The 20,155-nt window shown below is 35.4% G+C and overlaps 1 protein-coding gene across 7 annotated transcripts in view; it reads right to left on the reverse strand.

Annotated features, from left to right (window-relative positions):
• DGKB (diacylglycerol kinase beta) overlaps positions 1 to 20,155 on the reverse strand; it is a 700,672-nt gene that overhangs the window by 525,493 nt on the left and 155,024 nt on the right. For all 7 annotated transcript variants that reach the window (XM_087426742.1, XM_087426849.1, XM_087426797.1 and 4 more), the window contains 2 exons: positions 15,638 to 15,791; positions 1,838 to 1,978 (listed from right to left, as the gene is read on the reverse strand). In XM_087426742.1, the coding sequence (XP_087282868.1) occupies positions 1,838 to 1,978; positions 15,638 to 15,791 (295 nt within the window). The remainder of the gene's footprint in view (positions 1 to 1,837; positions 1,979 to 15,637; positions 15,792 to 20,155) is intronic.

The raw sequence follows: 20,155 nt of genomic DNA on the forward strand, positions 1-20,155 counted from the left end.
GAAAGGGCTGGGCACTGGCATTTAAAAACCAAACAAAAACAAGCTCCCGATGATTAAGGAGCTGATTAAGGTCCTCCGAAGTAGAGGATAGTAGAGAAGAGAACCAGAACGCAGCTGGACCATAGTTACACCATAATGTGCTTCTGAAACTGAAATTCCTTTACTTTGAAGAGTCTGGTGAAAATGACAGTAATAATGCCAGACAATTACAAGTCTGCCTATGAGAAGAGTCTGAAGAAGTGGTAAAGACAAAAGGAAAATGCAACTGAATCTGACATAAGCTTGAAATAGAGCTAGAAAATTAAAAGGAAGAACAGAGGGAAGGGATTGATAACATTGAAGAAAGGTAAGAGGCAGGTCAGGTTTGACTTGATTCATCAAGTGTTTTGAATGATTTGTGGGTTAGCATTCTGCCTGCAATTGTGGACAAAGACTGTTGATTCAAAGACTCAAACTGAGAACTTAAAAACATGCCTCTTAGGAATTCTAACTTAAAAGCAAAATACTTCCAGTTGACTAAAAATAATTAAACTGTGACACAAAGAACATGTTGGGGAAGAGTGCCTTTATTCAGTCTCAGACCTGGAAAAAATATTTGCCTTTGTATTTTTAAAATCATCCCAAACACAGTCCTGACAGCACCTGAGCAAACTTTCTCTCTGGCTGTCACTTCAATAGAAATTCACTGAATGTTAATATTTATTTTGGAATGAGAGAGATTTCTGTAGGTTCTTAGGAATACAAATAAATCTTGAAATGCAAATATTCAACATTTTGGAATAATAAATATGTATTTAAAGAATGATGTTAATATGGTTTATTCATAACAAGCAGGTGTGACTCTTAAATAATCATAGTAAATTCTTTATTAGTAAGAGAAATATTATCAAGTTTAAATTTAACTAAACACGCTTCCTAATCATAATTCTGAGATGTCACAACTTTCTATATTTGTTTTAGAAATATCAAATTTAGGAATCATTATCTTCACTATCATTTCAGTAGCAAGAATTTTTAATTTGTTTTAATGATATCCAACATAATCAAGTTAATCAGATTACTGAACAAACCAGCAGCTCTATATTTAGCCAGGGCTTTGGAGACAGAATAGATTATTAAATCATCAGGCTTAGAGCAAATATTGGAAAAATATTTTCTTGCATTGCAGTGAGTACAGTTTGCCACCAGAGAGAGCTCAGTCACTATATTTTATTAAAGAGACCAAATATTTCCTTTCAACTAGATGGAAATGCTCTGTCTGAAATACCTGCTATGTTGTAGAAGAAACAAACAGAGCTATTGTTTAATTAATAATATCAAGAGTCAATCTCTGTAAATGAAACTTTCATATTTGGCATTTGAGACATCATTTGTCCCTTGCAAAGAAAGTGTTAGTGTTGAAGGTTTCAAGGAAGATTTCCAAGGGTGAAAGGTTCAGGCTGCATATGGACAGTCAACTCTCTTGCTGACTAATGAGAAGACCTCCTCATATACTAGAAATAAATGTTTTTTCCAAAATGACTCAAAGGATACTTTCCAATATCATCTTTTTACTAAGCTGGGCAACATTAAAAAAAAAGTCATTTGACAGACAAACATGCTCAAGAAATACTCAGTAGTAAATGGAATTTAATAAATAATAACCTGAAATTGATAGATTCTTAGTATTATTTAATTGTCTGATTCACAATTGGGGAAATTTTTAATTATTAACCAAGGTCACCTGATTTAACAAAAATTTAGACAACCATAGTAGATACAATTTTAAGGTCATCAATATCCATTCCCTTCCCTTACCCACAACGTTGATAAGTAAACTAAATGAAGAAACACATACACTCGAGTTTATCCTCAGGTCTTCCTCTTTCAAGGAGAGACAGGTAACAGACAATGTCCTTCAGATGGATTACTTCTGGGGAACACGTATTTGCAGGAGAAGTACGGGGAGGTGTGATGGCACCTTTACTCATTCTCAGACCTGGAAAACAATATATGTCTTTATATTCTTAAAAATATTCACAGTGTTCTCAAACAAAAAACCAACAAAGAAAATAGAGAATGCATAGACCGTGTAGAGAGCTATATATTTCTTAGGCATAGGATAACCTATGTCTAAAAACCTAAAATTCTCTGGAACTCTAGTAAAGCAGAGTCAGACATACTCTATGAGTGCTGTAAATAATGGAGAGTTTTGGGGATTTGGGGACACAGGGACGGCTCTTCCTGACTACTGAAGGGTGTTGGGTCAGGGTCCTACTGCCCAGGGTAAGTTGGCAGACAGATTTGAATGCACAAGGAACCACTTCCTATTCCACCTTTCTTTGCTTTAGGCAGTGACAGCAATAAATCAGCTGGGAAGATACTAAAAATCGACCTTTCACAGAAAAACTGAAGAAGAAACATGAGTCTGTCACAATATGATTATATGTTGATAATCAGGAATCATTCATTCATAAAAACATGTACTTATGCCAAATATTTGCCAGCACCGTGAACAAGACATTGTTTTTGCCATCAAGGAATTTGCACATGAGTAAGAGAGGAAACATAAACAAATATCTGGATAAACATGACATTTAATTAGAGAAGTAAGAACATATGACTGTAGTATGGTTTTAATATGGCCCATATTTTATTTATGAAACCCATTCACTGTGCCTATTCCAAAAAGGCCTGTTCACAACACCTGATGATTGCAGATTGTCTGGCCAATGATAATTAAACTGAAACTCATTCACAATAAATGGTTAGTTCCATCTTACAGGGAAGCCTCTGAAACCAGATCATATGTGCCTGATAAGACCTGAGGGTAAAATCAAATTACCCCTTGAAGTACACTGGGCAACAATGTTTGAGTGAGATGGCTAACGGGCTGAATGGCTACTAGATTCCTAATCAACCAGGAGTTATTGGAATGGAGGGAATAATCCTAACCAAACACACTTCTACAAGCCTGTCATTCCTTAGCACACCTCTACCTGACCACATCACTTGCTCTATTCTATATCCCTCAATGCATAACTTCGATTGACAGTCTATCTCCTCCAACCATCTCAAGATAGCCAGTATGTAATTTAATGCATTATGAAAAGTCACATATTAGTTTTATCATTCACAATGTTACTACTAATAAAAGGTACCATTTATTGAGTGTCTAATATGTGGCAGGAACCATGCTGAGGGCTTTAACATGTATCATCTCATTTAATTCTCACATTAATTCTGTACGGTAGATTGTATTATTATTCCCATTTTACAGATGAGAAACAAGCTTATAGAGATTAATTTCCCAGAGTTTCGTAGCTAGCAAATCCATCCTCTTTATTCTACACTAATGGCTTACAGACTATTTTTGTTCAAGATCAATAGTAAGAAAAAGTAAGAAAAACAATTTACATCTTAATCCAGCACAATCCACACACACACACACACACACATCATTAGTAGGTTTCATAACTGCCCCAGTATTTTCTTTTCTACATTAACCTATTCTCTTCTCTTCTATTTCATTCTTAAAAATCTGTCAAAGACCCTCTAAATTGAATTCACTACCTACTAATGGGTCACAACCCACAGTTTGAAAAACACTGCTTTATACCCTTCCTTCATTTTCTTTACCAAAGTCGTACTTATTTCAAATACATCTCTATGCTTGACATTAATTCTACTTGTTTACAGTTATTGAAAATAGAGATAGATAAATTGATTTTCCTTCTTAACGGAAGTGTCACTATGTCTAATATAAACTAATACACTTATTTTTATAAACCAAGAAGGCAGAGAATTGAAGATAATACTGAGCTTTAAAAAAAAAAAAAATTCTGACTAATTCTAACTAACCAGCTACAGCTTAGCCAGCTGCAGGAATAAACAGTTCCAACTTATGATAAAAGACATTTTGGCACCGACCCTTGAAGTGACCATAACTTCCAGACTTGGAGAACACAGCACTTGAATTATGGTCGGATAAACTATGACCTAACTCCTCCTGCCTGATGAGCTAATTCTCCCTTCTCTGCTTCCTCCTTATGGTACTGAAATGATTTAATCAGCTTGATTTAACTCTTATACAAAAACTCAGAACAAAACAAAATGGAATGAAAAGAACATGTTGTGACATTCATTTGAAAGAATGCTAAATGTATTACACATTTTCACTTATTTAGAACACTTTATGATCATTTCTTTGTACTTATAAAACTAAGGTGCATGGTATTTCATTATCAGCTTTCATAATACTGAATATAAACTATTAGAGAATGTGAGGAACATAAATCTTCTGTTTTCCTTTCCTGTATGTAATGTATATATTGAACATGAGCATACATATAATTTATACTTCGCCCTACCTTTTTGAAAAAACATTTTACTATACTAAAATTGTTTTTGTTTGACAAGATGAGTAAATGTTTCCCATATTCTGTTCATGACACGTTGTAAACTAAAAGCTGTTCCATGTATTTAATTGTGTCATAGTTTTACATTTAAAAGAATTTAAAGGTTATAAAAAAAAAGAAATTATGGGCATATAGACAACACACGTTGAAGAACTAATCCACTCTTCCTTAAGTCCAATTATAGCCAAATTTGAGAGGTAAAATATACATTTTTGCAATGATTTATCAGGTGCGTCAAAGAAAAAGATAAAATGTCAAAGACCATTTTCACGATTCCTTCATAACAAAAAAATTCATAGAGCTGGACTTTACTAAATCTGGAGGTGCTGAATTGATGAAAAGCTCATGAGTTTGTTCCTGCTCCCACCCCCTTCCCCAAGATCAGCCCACTTTCTCTTTTGTGGTGAAATGTTTCTTCATATTTTCATTTCATTTTCTGAAAGCAGGCCCTGGGGCCTCAATCTGTCTTCATACAGATTGTTTTTACACCCTATTCTACCATTTATAATTTTTTTTCCTTTCCCTAAATGTGGCTGGAGTTCTTTCCTTCTACTTATCTCCCTCTATGACAGTTCATTGCCCTGAAGAAAAGTCCTTTCCCTTTTAAGCCGTTTGTGCTAATGGTTACACAGGACACACAGGAAACAACGCAAACGGCGAACAAGAAGTCACAAGCCCGATTTCTTGACTGTAGCTCCTCAACGAGATGGTAAATGGAATCCTACATTCCTCTTTAGCAGCAACAGGCTCTGAAGAAGAGGCTCAAAATTCTACTTCCCACTACAAGGGCCATTTTAACCCATCCAATTATCAGTGAAACTCTCCCTTTACAACTGGAACTGAACGCGAAGCTAGGCAAAACAAAAGGTGCTCCTTTGGCCTCAAGTGGTCAATATTTAGCTCTGAATATCATGCAGTTGATTGACATTCAATCCGCAGGTTCTTTCACTTGCCCAAGATTATGCTTCTTTAAATATTTCTTCACAAAAGTGAAGCAAGTGTATATACACACGCACCCACACCATTTATGTCCACACACCTATATCTATCTATACATGTATACATAATATATTACAATGTACAACACAGCACAAAATAAAGTAAAAAATAAGCATTGTAATTGGAGTGTTTTAGTTTTATTGGGAAGAATTATCTTGTACTTTAAGAGCATTTTTCTGTTTTATGATGATTTTAGTATATATATATCTATATACACTGAAATACGTATATTCTCTTCTCTTCAAAGTTTTAACCTAAAAAATAGTTAGTATTAATCAAGTTGAACATTGCTTACTATTATCAAATTCTCCAAGCTCATGATTTTCATTGTACTCGAATCTAGATACTCCATTTATTGAAACAATAACCTAAAAAGTTTTGTTCGAATAGGTACTTTTAATTCCAGTCTCAAGGTTCGATTACTAGCAAATAAGTTTGGGCTACATGTTCAATTATTGCCTCAGCTCCAGTTCATTTTATTTTCAAACACTTGCATTTCAGATAACGAAAATGGTAGCGTTATCTCCACTGTTTCCCTTCACCTATTAAAGTGAAATTTCAAAATTAATGACATGAATTACATTTCTAAACTTATAAGGCAATAAAACACTCTGGCAATTTGACTTTTCCATTTTTTTTATACCGGTTCAATTTGCAGAAATTTACCAGGCTTATGAAGCAATTTGTCACATGGTGTGATTATACTTCCAGTATCCATATTAATAGTCATGATGAGTAGCATACATAATTGAGAGTAAAAACAGTTATTTTGTATGATCATACATTTCATGATTTTTAGACTTAACCTTCCAACTATGCTTGTCCTACGAAAGTATTATAAGTATTTTTTATATTTTATGCTTCACAAACTGGCAGCAAAATGAGATAGGCTGGGTTACAAATCAACAAGGAATGTAAATTAGATTATTATGATTCTCCATAAAGTGAGGACAGGCAGTGGGATACAGTCTCTGACAAGAGACTGGGGTCAGCAAAATTCCTCTAAGAACATATTCTGGGTTTCATCTGTTTAGGCATTGGCAAAAACCCCAAACAAGCAATTACAGGGGACAGGGCTTGAAGTGCATGTCTTTAGGGGTGATGTTCTAGGAGCAGAGCAAGCTCTGTGAGGGAGCAATGATAATAACACTCCCGGCTGTGTGCCGACAATACTTTCACACAGTGGTCTTATTTGACCCTATAATTCCACTTTAGAGACGAGAGCGTGGAAAGTCCGAGAGTAAAGTAAACCACGGATGGTTACATAGCAATCTGGCGAGTCAAGAGTTGAAGACAGGTCATCTAGTTCCAAACTTCAGGCTCTTTTCAAAAGCAGTAAAAACAAGATCTGTCTACATCAATCCTGTCTAATAGAATATTCTGCAGTGATAGAAATGTTTTATATATACACTGTTCGATATATTAGTATTAACCATATATGGCTGTTGAGCTCATGAAATGTGGCTGGTGTGACTGAGGAATTGAATTTTTGTTTTATTTAATTGTTAACAAATTTAAATAGCTACATTGGGCTAGTGGCTACCATACTCAATGGTGCAGGTGACATACTGTCTGCAGGAAGAGACTGAAAGTTGGTTGAATTACTCTCAGTTCCCTGAATATATCTAAGTATGGGAATAAAACCACCACACATTAAAAGAGGTCATGATACCAAAATTTCTATATTTTTCACATTAAAAAGCAATCTCAATAACACTCCTTAGATTTTGCTGTATTCTTTCAGAATGCATGACATCTTAGGAAATAAAAAAAAAAACACATTGAATTTGACCTTTATCTTGTATCTGCAAACTAAAATGCTGGAAAATAATCTGTTTAAGGAATAATTGTAATAGCTGGCATTCACTGAACACTTATAATGTACCTCATACATTATGTTTTGAGTCCCACAATGCCCAGTAAGATAGATGCACTTATTATCTCCATTTTACATTCGAGAAAACAGAGGCAAAGACAAGTAGTGTAGCCACAATTCAAAAAGCAGCCTGAATTGGGATTTTATGCTTTAAGTGTAATTCTGTGGGGCTAGAGAGAGAAAAATAAATCAGAGGAATCTGTCTCCTGCCTCTCAATAAATGACCTTTTGTTTTAAGAGTCTGGTTTTCAAGACTCTTAAGAGTGCATACATTGATTATTTCATAAGGCTTTGGAAGAAAATTAGAAATCTTAGCCATGGTGGAGAACTCTAAATTTTCCTCTTCCACTCAGACCATTCCTTGAGCCATCCATTATAATACATGTTTGTGAGAAGTGTGTGTACATGTGCTTTTGCACGTATCAACACATTTTCTTATAGGGAAATAGATTACGATTGATTTTTCTTTTCGCTTATCTGTGTTCTCCAATAGATATACAATTAGCCTGCCCTTTATAAACATAAATCCAAATAAATTTTAAGGACCTTTAATGATTCATGTAAAACTACGTTCTAGGCATTGGGGATAAAGCAATGAACAAAGCAGATGAAAAATCCCATTTTCATAGGGCTTTCATTCCAGTGGATCAAAACAAAACGCTCAATACCATTGAATATGTTCTAGCTATTACTAGGTATTTTGGGGGCATATCACAAATTATATAATGTTATGGTTGATTGGGAACTCTGCAAAGTACTAAACATCACATTTGCCTTTATTAGAATCCCAAAAGTTGTAAATAAATATTTGTGAACATGACAGTGCAATAATCTTAAGATAACACTATCATTTAATATGCAGTTAATAAGATGTAACTGAAAATACAAAAACCCCTTTATCCTGAGTGAATAAATTTAATAGTAAAAATGGAATCTTTGAAGACCAAAATTTTACTTAGAATATTCAGATAGAAGAATAAACAAATCTGAATAATCAAGTCCAATATATTCAAAACCATTTAATAATTAAAGGGGAGATTTAGAGGAAATTTTTCCTTTACTGACAGTAATTATCATAAATGGAACTTTGAAGTTGTGGGTTTTTCTCCAGTTTCCCTGAAGCATTTTCAGGATAAAAGATTTATTGGAGTAAAATAATTTGTGGATTACTACTACTACTAATAATAATTAGAAGTGTGAATTTGGTAACATAGTGGCATAAGAAATGTAATGGTTGATATAAATAAATGTTAATTAGCCAATGGATAGAAATTCTTCTATCTTCAGTTCTAGAGTATTTGTATTTAGATATATAAGCTGTACAGACTATAATCATTATTATCAATAGTAAAAGTATATCAAGATTAATAAATGTACAAATATATTTTAAATGCTTACTATATGCCAAGAATATCCCTATCTCATAGTCACATAAGCCTTGTACTCTGTTTAGTTTGTGTTTTTCAGGAACTTGTGTGCCCTTTCTTGCATGGGGGAAACTGAAATAGCTTATTAGACACAAAAGACCTATAAAGCTGCCTACAGTAAAAAAAAATACACATATACACACACATGCATATTTTTAATATCCTCAAGACAGTCCTGATAAGAGTAATAGTTTCTTCTCAGCACAATTAATGAAGTGTGTCTTCTGGCAAGAACATTCAGTAAGGTCATTTGGCAAAAGAACAAGTTTTCCCAAAGGTTTAAATACTTCATTTTCATTGTACAATTTTCTGTTCTTAATTGATTAACTTCCTCATGGACAAAAAGGAACTGCTTCTCCTTTTTCTGCCTAAAAATAGTGCTTGTGGTATAACTCTCCAGTTGTATAGAAAACATGAAAAGAGCTAAATACTACTACTGATATTGTGACTCAACAGCACAAATCAGTTAACCATTGCCACATCAGATGGGCAGTGAGAGGGGACCAAAGATAAAATATCCTAACTTTGTCAGAGATAGTTGTTATTATTCTCCATCTTAAATATCTTTTGGACCCTTTTATACCGTCAGCCTCATTCCCCTTCATGATAGCTTCCACATCACTGTCAGTATGAGTATTTTCTGGCTTAAATCTTATAATGGCTCTCCAATTTCTTCTGGATAAAATCCAAAACTTAGCATGACAGACAAAACTCTTCACCATGTGGCCTTGGCTACCTCTCCCGCCTCTTTGCTCCAGCCGTTCTCCTCCAGTCAGTTCACCCGGCCCAGCCCAAATGAGTCAAGGCATAGACCCAGATCTCTCAGCGCTGCCAATAAGTCTACCTTCCTCCAACCTCCTCAGGCCATCATGACTCTGATCCTACCAAGACTCCTCCCCCAACCCCACCTCGAGGCTGTGCCCTGTCCTTCCAAGGTCATGACTATGATCTGCTCTGGGACCATCAAAAATGATCTCCTTATGACCCTTATCCCAGTTTCAGTCAGTCATGAGAAGCCCAGGACTCCCAGTCATCCTCAGCCTTGACCTGCACTTTCTGTCTGGTTCATTTTTGCCAATAACACTCATTACCATCTGACATGCTATGTACATTTTTACTTATTTATTAGTCTTTCCCCACTACAGAGTTATACCACAAGTACTTTTTTTGGCAGGCTACGGGGGGCATAGCTCTGTTTTGGTCACTAATGTAACCCCAGCAATTTGAATAGAATGTGGCACACTGTAAATGACCAATAAATATTTTTAAATGAATAAATATCGTATGTCTTACAGTTTGTGTACTGTCCTTTGATAGGACATGTTTTTTATATCTGAATAGAAATGTACATGTTGCTTTCTCTTCCTGGAACTCCCTTCCCATTCTCTTCCACCCGTACCTGCCCACTCCCACCCGCTACTTAACCTGGATAATTTCAATTTACGGTTAAAATCTCAGTCAGATGATCCTGATAAATAGATCACAGCATTTATTTTATTGGAATATAATTGATCACCTAATTGTCTTTCTTTCTGCTTGGCTCTAAAGGACCCTCAGCTTTCCTGTGGAATTCATGGCACATAATGTGTTTAAATAAACAGATGGTTGGATGCATGAATTAACGAATTAATAAAATGAATAATTAAATGGCAAAACTGGTCAATTTACTACAGAATCTAATTTAAGGGCGCTAGGAAAATCTTCCTTTCTTGCCCTATAAAATAATTAATAAGAAATAGCAAAAACTCTTACACTGACCTATGGCTAATAACAGACATTTACTACTACAGAGTCAATGTTTTGGACATTGTGGAGCCAACAGAAATATATATTATGAGTGTCTGAACCAGTTAATAGATCATATTACATTCTCTTTCAATTACTATATTTTTAGAGTAACAGTTTACTAATAATTGCTGTTAATTGTTATCCTGTACAAAAATAAAGATAACTTAGCTGAAGGTAGTTAATTCCTGGAGTTTCTGTGCAAAGTTGGCATAGATGGGAGTTGGGAAAAGCAGGATTCACGAGCCATTCTACAAGAAGCTGATGATGGTGTGGCTTTTACAAGGGTGCCAGGGTTGCTTCCCAGTTGCACGCTCTAGGTATCCCATCTTATTGATCATTGCATTCCTAGCATGAAACACAGCACGTGCTATTGAATTAGAGTGAAGCGTTAGCTGAGGCTTGAAGGAGTTGAGTTTTGCTGTGAGATAAGGGCAGCGGAAATATCATGTAGGACAGCACAGAGTCCTGAGTAAGCAGAGCAGGTTTAGGTCACAGCAAACAGTTGGATATAAAAAGGGTCTGGGGTGCATGAAGCAAGGAGACAGAGAGAATTAAGACTGTGGGCAGACTCTATAGGCTGCATAGTGTTGTGCTTAATGCTATGGAACTCAGATTTTATCGTCTTCTTAACTGCATTGCCCAGGCCCTGGAGTCTCGTTAAGGGCACTTCAGGAGGGAGTCTCTCAAAAGGTGGGGAGAAGGCAGAGTGATTAGGACTCCCTGTACTCATCTCTCTCCACATCTCCTCCCTCCACCAAAGCAACTCTGCTTTAATCAGTTTTAAATATCAGGGATTTCAGTTTACTTGGAAAACAAAAGTTTAAAAAACATTCTACAAGGTGATAGTGAAGACCTGAAACTTGGAAACTCAGAAGTAATACAATCAGGGTTCTGTGTTAAAAAGAACATTTTGGAGATGGGAAGTCAGCCATGCTAACTGATAGTCTATGACACAAACAACGCTGAATCAAATGGACACTGGCAGAATGTTTGAGAAGAAGTTATAATGAGTAATAGAGAGCATTTTGTGATTAACCAAACATGGCGGGTGAGGCAGTAAAGGGTAGAAAGAGTCCAAGATTTTAGGGTTGGGAAATTGATAGATACATAGGTTCCATTCACCCAGAGAGTAGATAGCAATAGAAACAGGTTTGGGTAGAATATAATTATTTGACTTTTAGACACATTTAGTTTGATTCCTTATGGGACACCCAGATGAAGAGCTCCATCTGGAGTATAGTTAATATACATTCTCTGTGAGCTGAATAAACAGTTCTGGATTATGTGTGGGATAATTGAGACATTTTATATTAGACAGTGTCTATTTTTTTGCATGATATGAAAAAACGTCATCTGTTGAGAAAGAGGGGAAAGATTTGAGTAAACTGAAGAGGTTTTGGAAAGTTTAACCTAACTAATCTAGGAGACAGCAGGAAGAATAAATACTTTTTTATGATAGATTTTTTAAAAAGCTGAAGAGGTGTTAAGACTAAACTAATACTGAGTGTTAGGAATTTGTAGTGGCAGCAATCTGTGTATTTACGAAATTTCTCTTTGGTTATGCTAAGGGTTCAAGTTGTAGGGACTGAAATATGAGATCATAATATTGATTCATGGTTGAAAGTTTGTGAGCCACTTGCAAAAAAGAAAGGTTCCAAATGATTGAACAAATCTGTAAAGAGAGTAGTTCAAGTGATGGATTCTAGTGATGAAGGTAAAATCAGAAGTTGGTCATTGGATTGGCAAAGAGATAAGGGATTAGGTACCTGGCATTTACAGTGAAGCAGAAGAGGTTATGAGAGATAGCGCATTAGGGATATCTTCAAAAATCAAAAGTCCAATTGAGAACAGTAGAAATAATCATCTTATATTTAAATAGGTAGTAAGAGTCACTTATATTGCAATGAAATGTTCCAAACAATAAATCATCCACTACATGAAATGCCAGATGGATCATTAGGTATTACAGGTTCAACAAAACATAACTACACAACACACACATATACACCCTTTATACCTATTTATAACTATTTTAAAAATTTTTATTATATAAAAACTAAATTTTTACTTTTACCATATCTCCTATACTTGATTATCGTTCATTAAAAAGAATAAGAGTTTTTTCATTTTAATTTTGGTTTTTATTGAGAAGCCCTCATTGTTCAGCTGATACACAGAGTCAAGAATAGCTATCATATTCCTGATGGTATTGTGGTAATGAAATTTGGTGAACTCTAAGAGGAGATAAGCAAAGCAGATTATAGCACCTCTCTATTCAAATAGCTTTTTCTCTTTTTTCAATTTTCACATTTTTTCAAAATGTGATTTTTCAACCACAAATACATCTTGTGTAGATAACTTAGATTATTGCAAAGCAACTTTCCGGAAATAAAATACATTTATTTTTCAGTTTCTGAGTCAAGGCTACTCCAAGTCCTTAAAAATTTTCTTGTTGTCTAGGGTTCCTTATTCTCCAGAAAAAAAAAAGCAAAAAACTATCAAAGGAAAGTCTGAAAAGGATATAGGGTTAGAAACAGTCCTACAAAGGACACTATGCCCTAATGTTTTAAAAGGTGGAGGCCAAGCTTTGAAAAGGAATCACAGTTTAACTTATTATTGGTGCATGAGGGTTGTTACATAGCCATCTTATAATTCCTTTCAAGTAGATTTGTACAGAATATGTGATTGTCCCAAATGAAGTACAAGCTGTTATTCCTTATTTCTTTTCCATTTTGAAACTTAATTTGATTTCTACTTCTTGTAAATTTGGCGTCTTTTATGTAGTACTTACTATATGCTATTTGAAGAAAAGAGGGTTTGAGATTTGAATTTCTCACAAAACTACCTAAGTAATTAGAATGCTTCTCTTTTCTCCAAGTCTGACACAATTTTTCAGACAGACAATACATCAAAAAGTGTTGTCCCTTCTTCTTCCTCAAAACCCAAGGGCAGTACTGCTTCATGCACAATTAAATAAGGGACACTATGTTATTTTATAGCATGAAATGGTGAACAGGGAAGTTTTAATTTCTAGATCAAAATAAGGAATTGTCTCATTTTAAAATATTCAGCCCAGAACACACGTAAACTCTAATATGACACTTTAAGGACAGACCAAATGGAACTCTTTCAGAGAAAAACAGCAAGTATGGCGGGTCCTCTCAATTCATGACATAAGGGGAATTATTTAAGGAACTAAAAATATTTTATGGGTAAAGATTATGATAAACATATTAGCAGTTATATATTTTGAAGAGATCAAAATATATCATGTGGAAGGTATACACTTGTTTTAAAAAAGCTTGGACCAACATGTGATTGCTTTAGGAAAAATATGTTACTTCGTTAACAGAAGGGAGAGCAGCACTACATAAAGCTTATTAATAGTGTGGTCTCTCCATGAGATTGCCCAAGTTTTGTTTATGGCTCAACCACCTATTTCTTAGCTACATGTATTAAAATTTTTATTTATTAGAGTGACGGTTACTAAACTTCTCATCTCTTTACCCACACTTTGATATTCTACTTTGTGGTGCTAGGGCTAGAAGTCTCTAGACCAGTGGCTCCCCTGGGATCTGTAGGTCCCATTCGGGGGATTTGTAAGGTCAAAATGATTTCACTGATGATTCTGAGATATCATTAGCTTTTTTTTGCTCTCATTCTTTCATGAGTATACAGTGGAGTTTTCAAGAGGCTACATGACATATGATAAGGCAACATGGAAGCAGATATGGTTATTCAGCTATCTTCTATGAAGCCCGATGTTAAAGACGTTTGTAACAACGTAAAACAATGACACCCTTCTCACTAGTTTTTTTTTGAAAATAGTCATTTTTCAAAAAGGTTTGTTATTTTTGTTAACATGTAATAAGCTGATCATCGTTATTTTTAGCTCTCATCTTTAATATGGTAAATAGCAATACCTATCACCCACAAAAACAAAAACTCTTTGAGGTCCTCAATAATTTTTAAGGGCCGAAAGGAGTCCTGAGATCAAAGAGTTTGAGAAACGCTGCTGTAGACTATGTTTCTCCATTGTCAGCTGGAAACCTGTCCGGTTCACAGGCGGCGCTAAAGAGACATGAGAAGGAAGGAGAAGGGCTGGTTCCTGCTAGTCTACCGGCACCTCCTGTTAGATCTTTTCAGCATTTCACCCTTGCAGCACAAGTTTCCAGTAGCAATAGGCTCCAGTCTCCAGCTTATTTCTACACCGAAAAAGGCACAGACCATGATCCTGCACAGACCATGGTGATGCTCCTAAGAGCTCTGACTTAGATAGGGCTGCAGGCCCCTCCTTGAGCTCCTGCGCTACCAAAGCCAGCCAGGAAGTATCCCCTCCACAGAAGTCCAAAGGTGAGATCTGCCAGGTAACACCCTCCCCTCAGAACTCTGCATCTCAGCTCCAAGAGGTCCTTCCTCCAAGCATCTGGGTTTTGATTCTTTCAGCTTAGAGGCGGCATATGCTTCCTGTGGCTCTATCTCTGCGTTATCTCAGTGTTCACCTTTGCTTTTTCAACTCTCAAACACTGTTTAACCAATTTCCTATTTCACATTCTCTAGAGTAATATAGTGAGATTTCTGTTTTCCTAACTGGATAGAGACTGATACAATTAGCAACAGATATTAATGTATTAGACATCTCTAAAAAAGCTACACTAATGAGAGAACCAATCATCTCTATGGTGACAAAAATTTAATCAAATAGCTAAGAGAAAAGCCAAAACTCTGTTCCAGGCTTACAAATCTAAAAATGTGAAATGAAAGGATATTGGTAATCTGTAGAATTGATATTAAACATTATGTTTTCTAGATGTAAATGCTTTGTGACTACATTTTTGTATATACATTATCCAGTCATTTAAAGAGCACTTTTCCATACTTGATGGAAGTATCTCTTAAAATTATTACTTACGCATAGAATTCTAAGACAACGAGTGACAAGTGATGGATAATGACACAGTGTATTTTCTTTAATGTTTAGCTATTATTATATTGGAGACATTTAAATACTTTGCACAATCTTAGTATGAAAGTATAAACAAAAGGAATTTTTAAGCAAATCATCTCTTCTCTTGTAGAGAATTTGATACTGATTTTCCCTTTGAAGTTTATACTATATATAAATTTTTAAAGTAAATAATGAAACTTACCACCTGAAAGGAGAGCAGGCTTACTTTTTACCATTGGACTAGAATGAGGAAACTTGTTGCTAAATGACATGAAAAGGTGTGCTGTGAAATCATCGGGAAGCTCGGCTTCCAGGAATGTCTTCATAAATAGCTTGAAACCTTCAAAATCTATTGTCTGAAAAAAAAATTTTAAACATATATTTTAAGACTTGGCCAATGTTAAGATTTTGTGCTGTGTTCAAAATCATTAGTAGTAGAAATGACCTCAAACATTTTTATATCCAAGTCTACAAAAGGAAAGTAACTATTTGAGAAATAGATCCGGCAGTCGTGGGCTAACATTGGTGATTAGATACATTACGTCTTACCTGCAGCACTGTAGCAGGAAAAGCAGGAGCTTTCCAGTCAGACATTTCCATTTCCACAGTAGCTGTATGACTTTAAAAGTTTACTCTTTGAAATTTAGTTTCCTCCTCTGTAAACTGGGAATGATATTCTCAATCCCACAGAGTCGTTATAATGATTAAATCAGGCAATTAACATGAACATGCCAATGCAGAGTCATGGACACTCTGAAAGAAGGGAATTTCTCTCATCTCTTTCCCTTGTCTTTAATAGTGAATATTGTTTTCAACGATTGGAAAAAGTGGTTAACATTAAAGTTTCACTCTAACACCAAGATCAATTGATAAAAAATTCTCAAGTGAAAATCTAAAACTTCCTATGCAGGCTTTCAAAGAAACCTATTTCAAGATCCTTGTCCACCCTTACTCACTGCATGATTATAAAAGAGTAGACATTTATTTGGAGATACCATTGTTGCATTGAGAGTCTCCATGATGTTCACTTGGGAAAATGACAATGGAAGCCACTTTCTAGCCTCAAGTTCATGAGGCGATGTCACAGGAGCCACCCGAGAGTTTGCTTTCTCCAAGGAGATGAGGACAGTAGGTCAGGATCTGACTCTTGCCTGGGAAATTGAGGACAAGTGTGCAGGTGCTTTGGGGCAAGGGCAAGTAAAATGGACTGTATTGGGCTTGGCCAATACTCCCTATAACTGCAAGGATGACAATGCATAAACGTTTCCTGGGAAATAGACGTAGACCACATGGAAGAAAAGGCCAATAGTGTTGTGTCGGGTCCTATCCAGTAGGCCATTTGAAGAGACTAGGAGACCTACCGAGAGAAAGCTGGAGTAAAGCCACATCTTCCCAGATCAAGAGAGTACAAGGATGATGTCCTCATAGGAAGCCCTTGAAGGGTATTTTTTTTTCTTACCCAGTTTAATATAACTGAGATGAAACTGAAAATAGGGCAAAAATGAAATTTGGCAGACTGGTGCTCTTTATTTCGTTCAAACTCCTGGCCAATGAGAATAAAGTTAATTTCTTAAGCTGCTACTTTGGATAGATAAAGTCTATTTTTCCTATATAATAACATTAGGGTATGGTGGTAGAGAATGACCAATTTTATTATTGCATTATTTTGAATAAACTTAAAATGGAATATGATATACAGGGATATCATGAGAGAAAGCATATTTCTGTAGATTAGATCATGTGCCAATGAAGTATATGTACTGTGTATGCTTTTGTACCTAATATCTCAAGCCAATAAAAAACAAAACCAAAAACTTCACTTTGTTTACTAATGGTTCCAAGACTCTGCCTACACCTTAATCTGACATTTTAGTTTAGTCTTGCTTTACTTATTCATTCTCAGAAGGGCACTTCAGACATTTACATTGGTAGTAGCAAAAAGACATCATTTTCTTCCCTATTTAATAAGTCACCATCACCAGAGAATATTGTAGATTCTACTAGTGAACTGAACCACATAACTAAAAACTTTGAATACAAAAATATAAACAATAGCCTCAGGTAGCAGATGTACTTTCAAAAAGCAATTTGCCACAATGGATGAAGCCAAGGTTTCAAAATATATAGATGAGGCCAATAGCCAGACCACTCCATCCAAATAACTCTTCTTGAGCAGGAACATCAATTCTTACTAATTAGAGTCTTTAGAAATGGCCTATCTAAAGAGAGGTAATCCACACTCGGTTGGATGAGTGACCAATATCGATAGATAGTCCTCAACATGTATGAAGACCCATGGGGAACCAGGAGTTAATTTTATGTCTAAGTTGTAGGAAGTTTGTGTGATGAACATATTTACAGGCATTGTGGTTAGAAGCAAGGTTATTTATAGCTACTCTTCCTTCTGTACCCTAAGCCTTTTGTAGTTAGTGTTGTATTTGGCCACATAACAGATGATAGGAGCATGGTTTTGAAGTCAGACTACCTGGATCAAATCTCAGATCCAACACTTTCTAGCTGTGTGAAGGTGGGCAATTTATTAAACTCTCTGTGCCTCAAATTCTTCACCTATCAATGAGAATAGTAATACCTACCTCTCGGTTTGATAGGGGAATTCCAAACAGTATTTGAAGAATAAACCTCAAAACCACATTAACTTAAATGTTTTCTTATGCATTTAACAAATGCATATGAACAAAAATAACAAAAAACAAAAGTTATTACATGGTTCATTCTTTTTGGTTATCTTATTTTATTTTTTTTTTTGAGAAAGCTGGTAATAAAATGTTTACAAAGGACTAGAATTGCTGAAAGTTGTTCTCTGGCTCTTCTTTTGGAATAAGATTATATATATATATATATATATTTTGTGTGTGTGTGTGTGTGTGTGTGTGAGGAAGACCAGCCCTGAGCTAACATCAGATGCCAATCCTCCTCTTTTTTGCTGTGGAAGACTGGCCCTGGGCTAACATCCGTGCCCATCTTCCTCTACTTTATATGGGATGCTGCCACAGCATGGCTTAACAAGCGGTGTGACAGTGTGCACCCGGGATCCGAAACGTGAACCCTGGGCCGCCGCAGCGGAGCGCGCGCATTTAACCGCTTGCGCCACTGGGCAGGCCCCAAGATTATATTTTCAAACAAAATTATTATAAGCCAAGAGTTTAACGTGGTAACACAGGAAAACAACAATCAACCAAAAAACAAGGACTTCAGAATAAAACAATTTTGTTTCATATTCCAATACCTCCAACTTGCCATTTGAGTGATTTGGGGCAAAGAATTTATCTGCTCTTTTAAGGAAACAACCTGCCACATCTCAAGCGTGTGCTCTTTATAGAGCCTTACATAACCCACATAGAACCTCCTTGAAATTGGCGCTTGTGATTTAATGACGAAAACCAGAAAAATAGCCAATCAAAAGGAAAAAATGAACTGTAATGTATGGCATCCAATTTAATAAGGAATGCGTTACTATTGGTCCTTCTTTTTTTTTGAGTTTTCAGAAAAACTTTCTGAATGTTCTCGAGTATTGCATCTCTCCCTTGCTCAGCAAGCAAAAAACAGCTTAGTTTTATTCTCTGACAGCTCCAAGCCTTAACTTCATCCATATAAGATCAACCTTTCAGAGTTGTGGCCTAAATGGAATAATAAATTGATGAAATGGACTTAACGTATCCTTGGGCACACAGTATGTAAAATAAATAAAATCATAAAATAAAAAGAAGCACTGGCTTGAGGTTAGATGGACTTTTTATTATCTTAATTTGCTCTTCTCCTAATTGGTCCAGAAAATTGGAAAGTTCACTGCATCTTCGCAAATCAAACCAGCAGTTTTTTGTGTCTTAGATATTTTGCTATAATTGTTCTGTTTCAGGCAACATTGGCAAATTACTGCTTTCAGAAAGCAAGCATTTAAAAACAAATTATCTTACTTTAAAAAATAAAAGCCTGTTACAGACATAAAAATGAAATAAAAATTTCCTCAGTTCTCAAATGATTTCTACGAGATGATGTCATCCTATTTATTACTGAAATTTTACTGATGATCTAAATTTCTTTCTCCAACTTCTTTAGTGGGAGCAAAATTCCTTTCTCTTACATTTCCTGTCATTACATGCAGCTTACAATGCTGCAAAACCCAAATTTCTTTTACGCCAAAAATTAGCTGCTTCAGTGCTTCCAATTCATTGAGGAATTATTCTTCAACACCTTTCTTGGTTAATCCAACTCCTCTTTTCTTTTTTAAAAGATTTTCAAATCTCTTCTAAAATCTTATGTTGTCCAAAATATCAAACATTTCTATAAGTGGATAGTGCCCTCAATATTTACATTTTCCATATCTCATGATTTAGCAGAACATTTCCAAATTTTAGGTATCTTATTTTCTACTGCTGTCACGTAGCAGCATTAGAATTGGTTTTTGAAGATTGTGATCTTTAAACAGAGTGGATCATTTGTATGTATATCAATGAAAACACTAATGAAAAAAGTTGGGTAGGACTTAATTGAGTGAGTGTTCCAAAATCAAATTGGTTGTAAGCTCAAACAGACACACACACCAAAGAATGTTTAAAATTTTGAAAACTGCTTTATCATTTTCTTTTTTCCATAAGGAGCAGCCAGCAGACTATTTAGGGAGATAACATAGAGAATCTGTAAAGAATATAGACTGAAGGAGCTGCTCAGAGGTTGCTGCCAAATTGGCACAAATTCAAAT

This window comes from Ceratotherium simum, chromosome 1 (genome assembly GCF_057802395.1).
Source record: "Ceratotherium simum simum isolate JZ-2026a chromosome 1, ASM5780239v1, whole genome shotgun sequence".
Classification (NCBI taxonomy): Eukaryota; Metazoa; Chordata; class Mammalia; order Perissodactyla; family Rhinocerotidae; genus Ceratotherium; species Ceratotherium simum.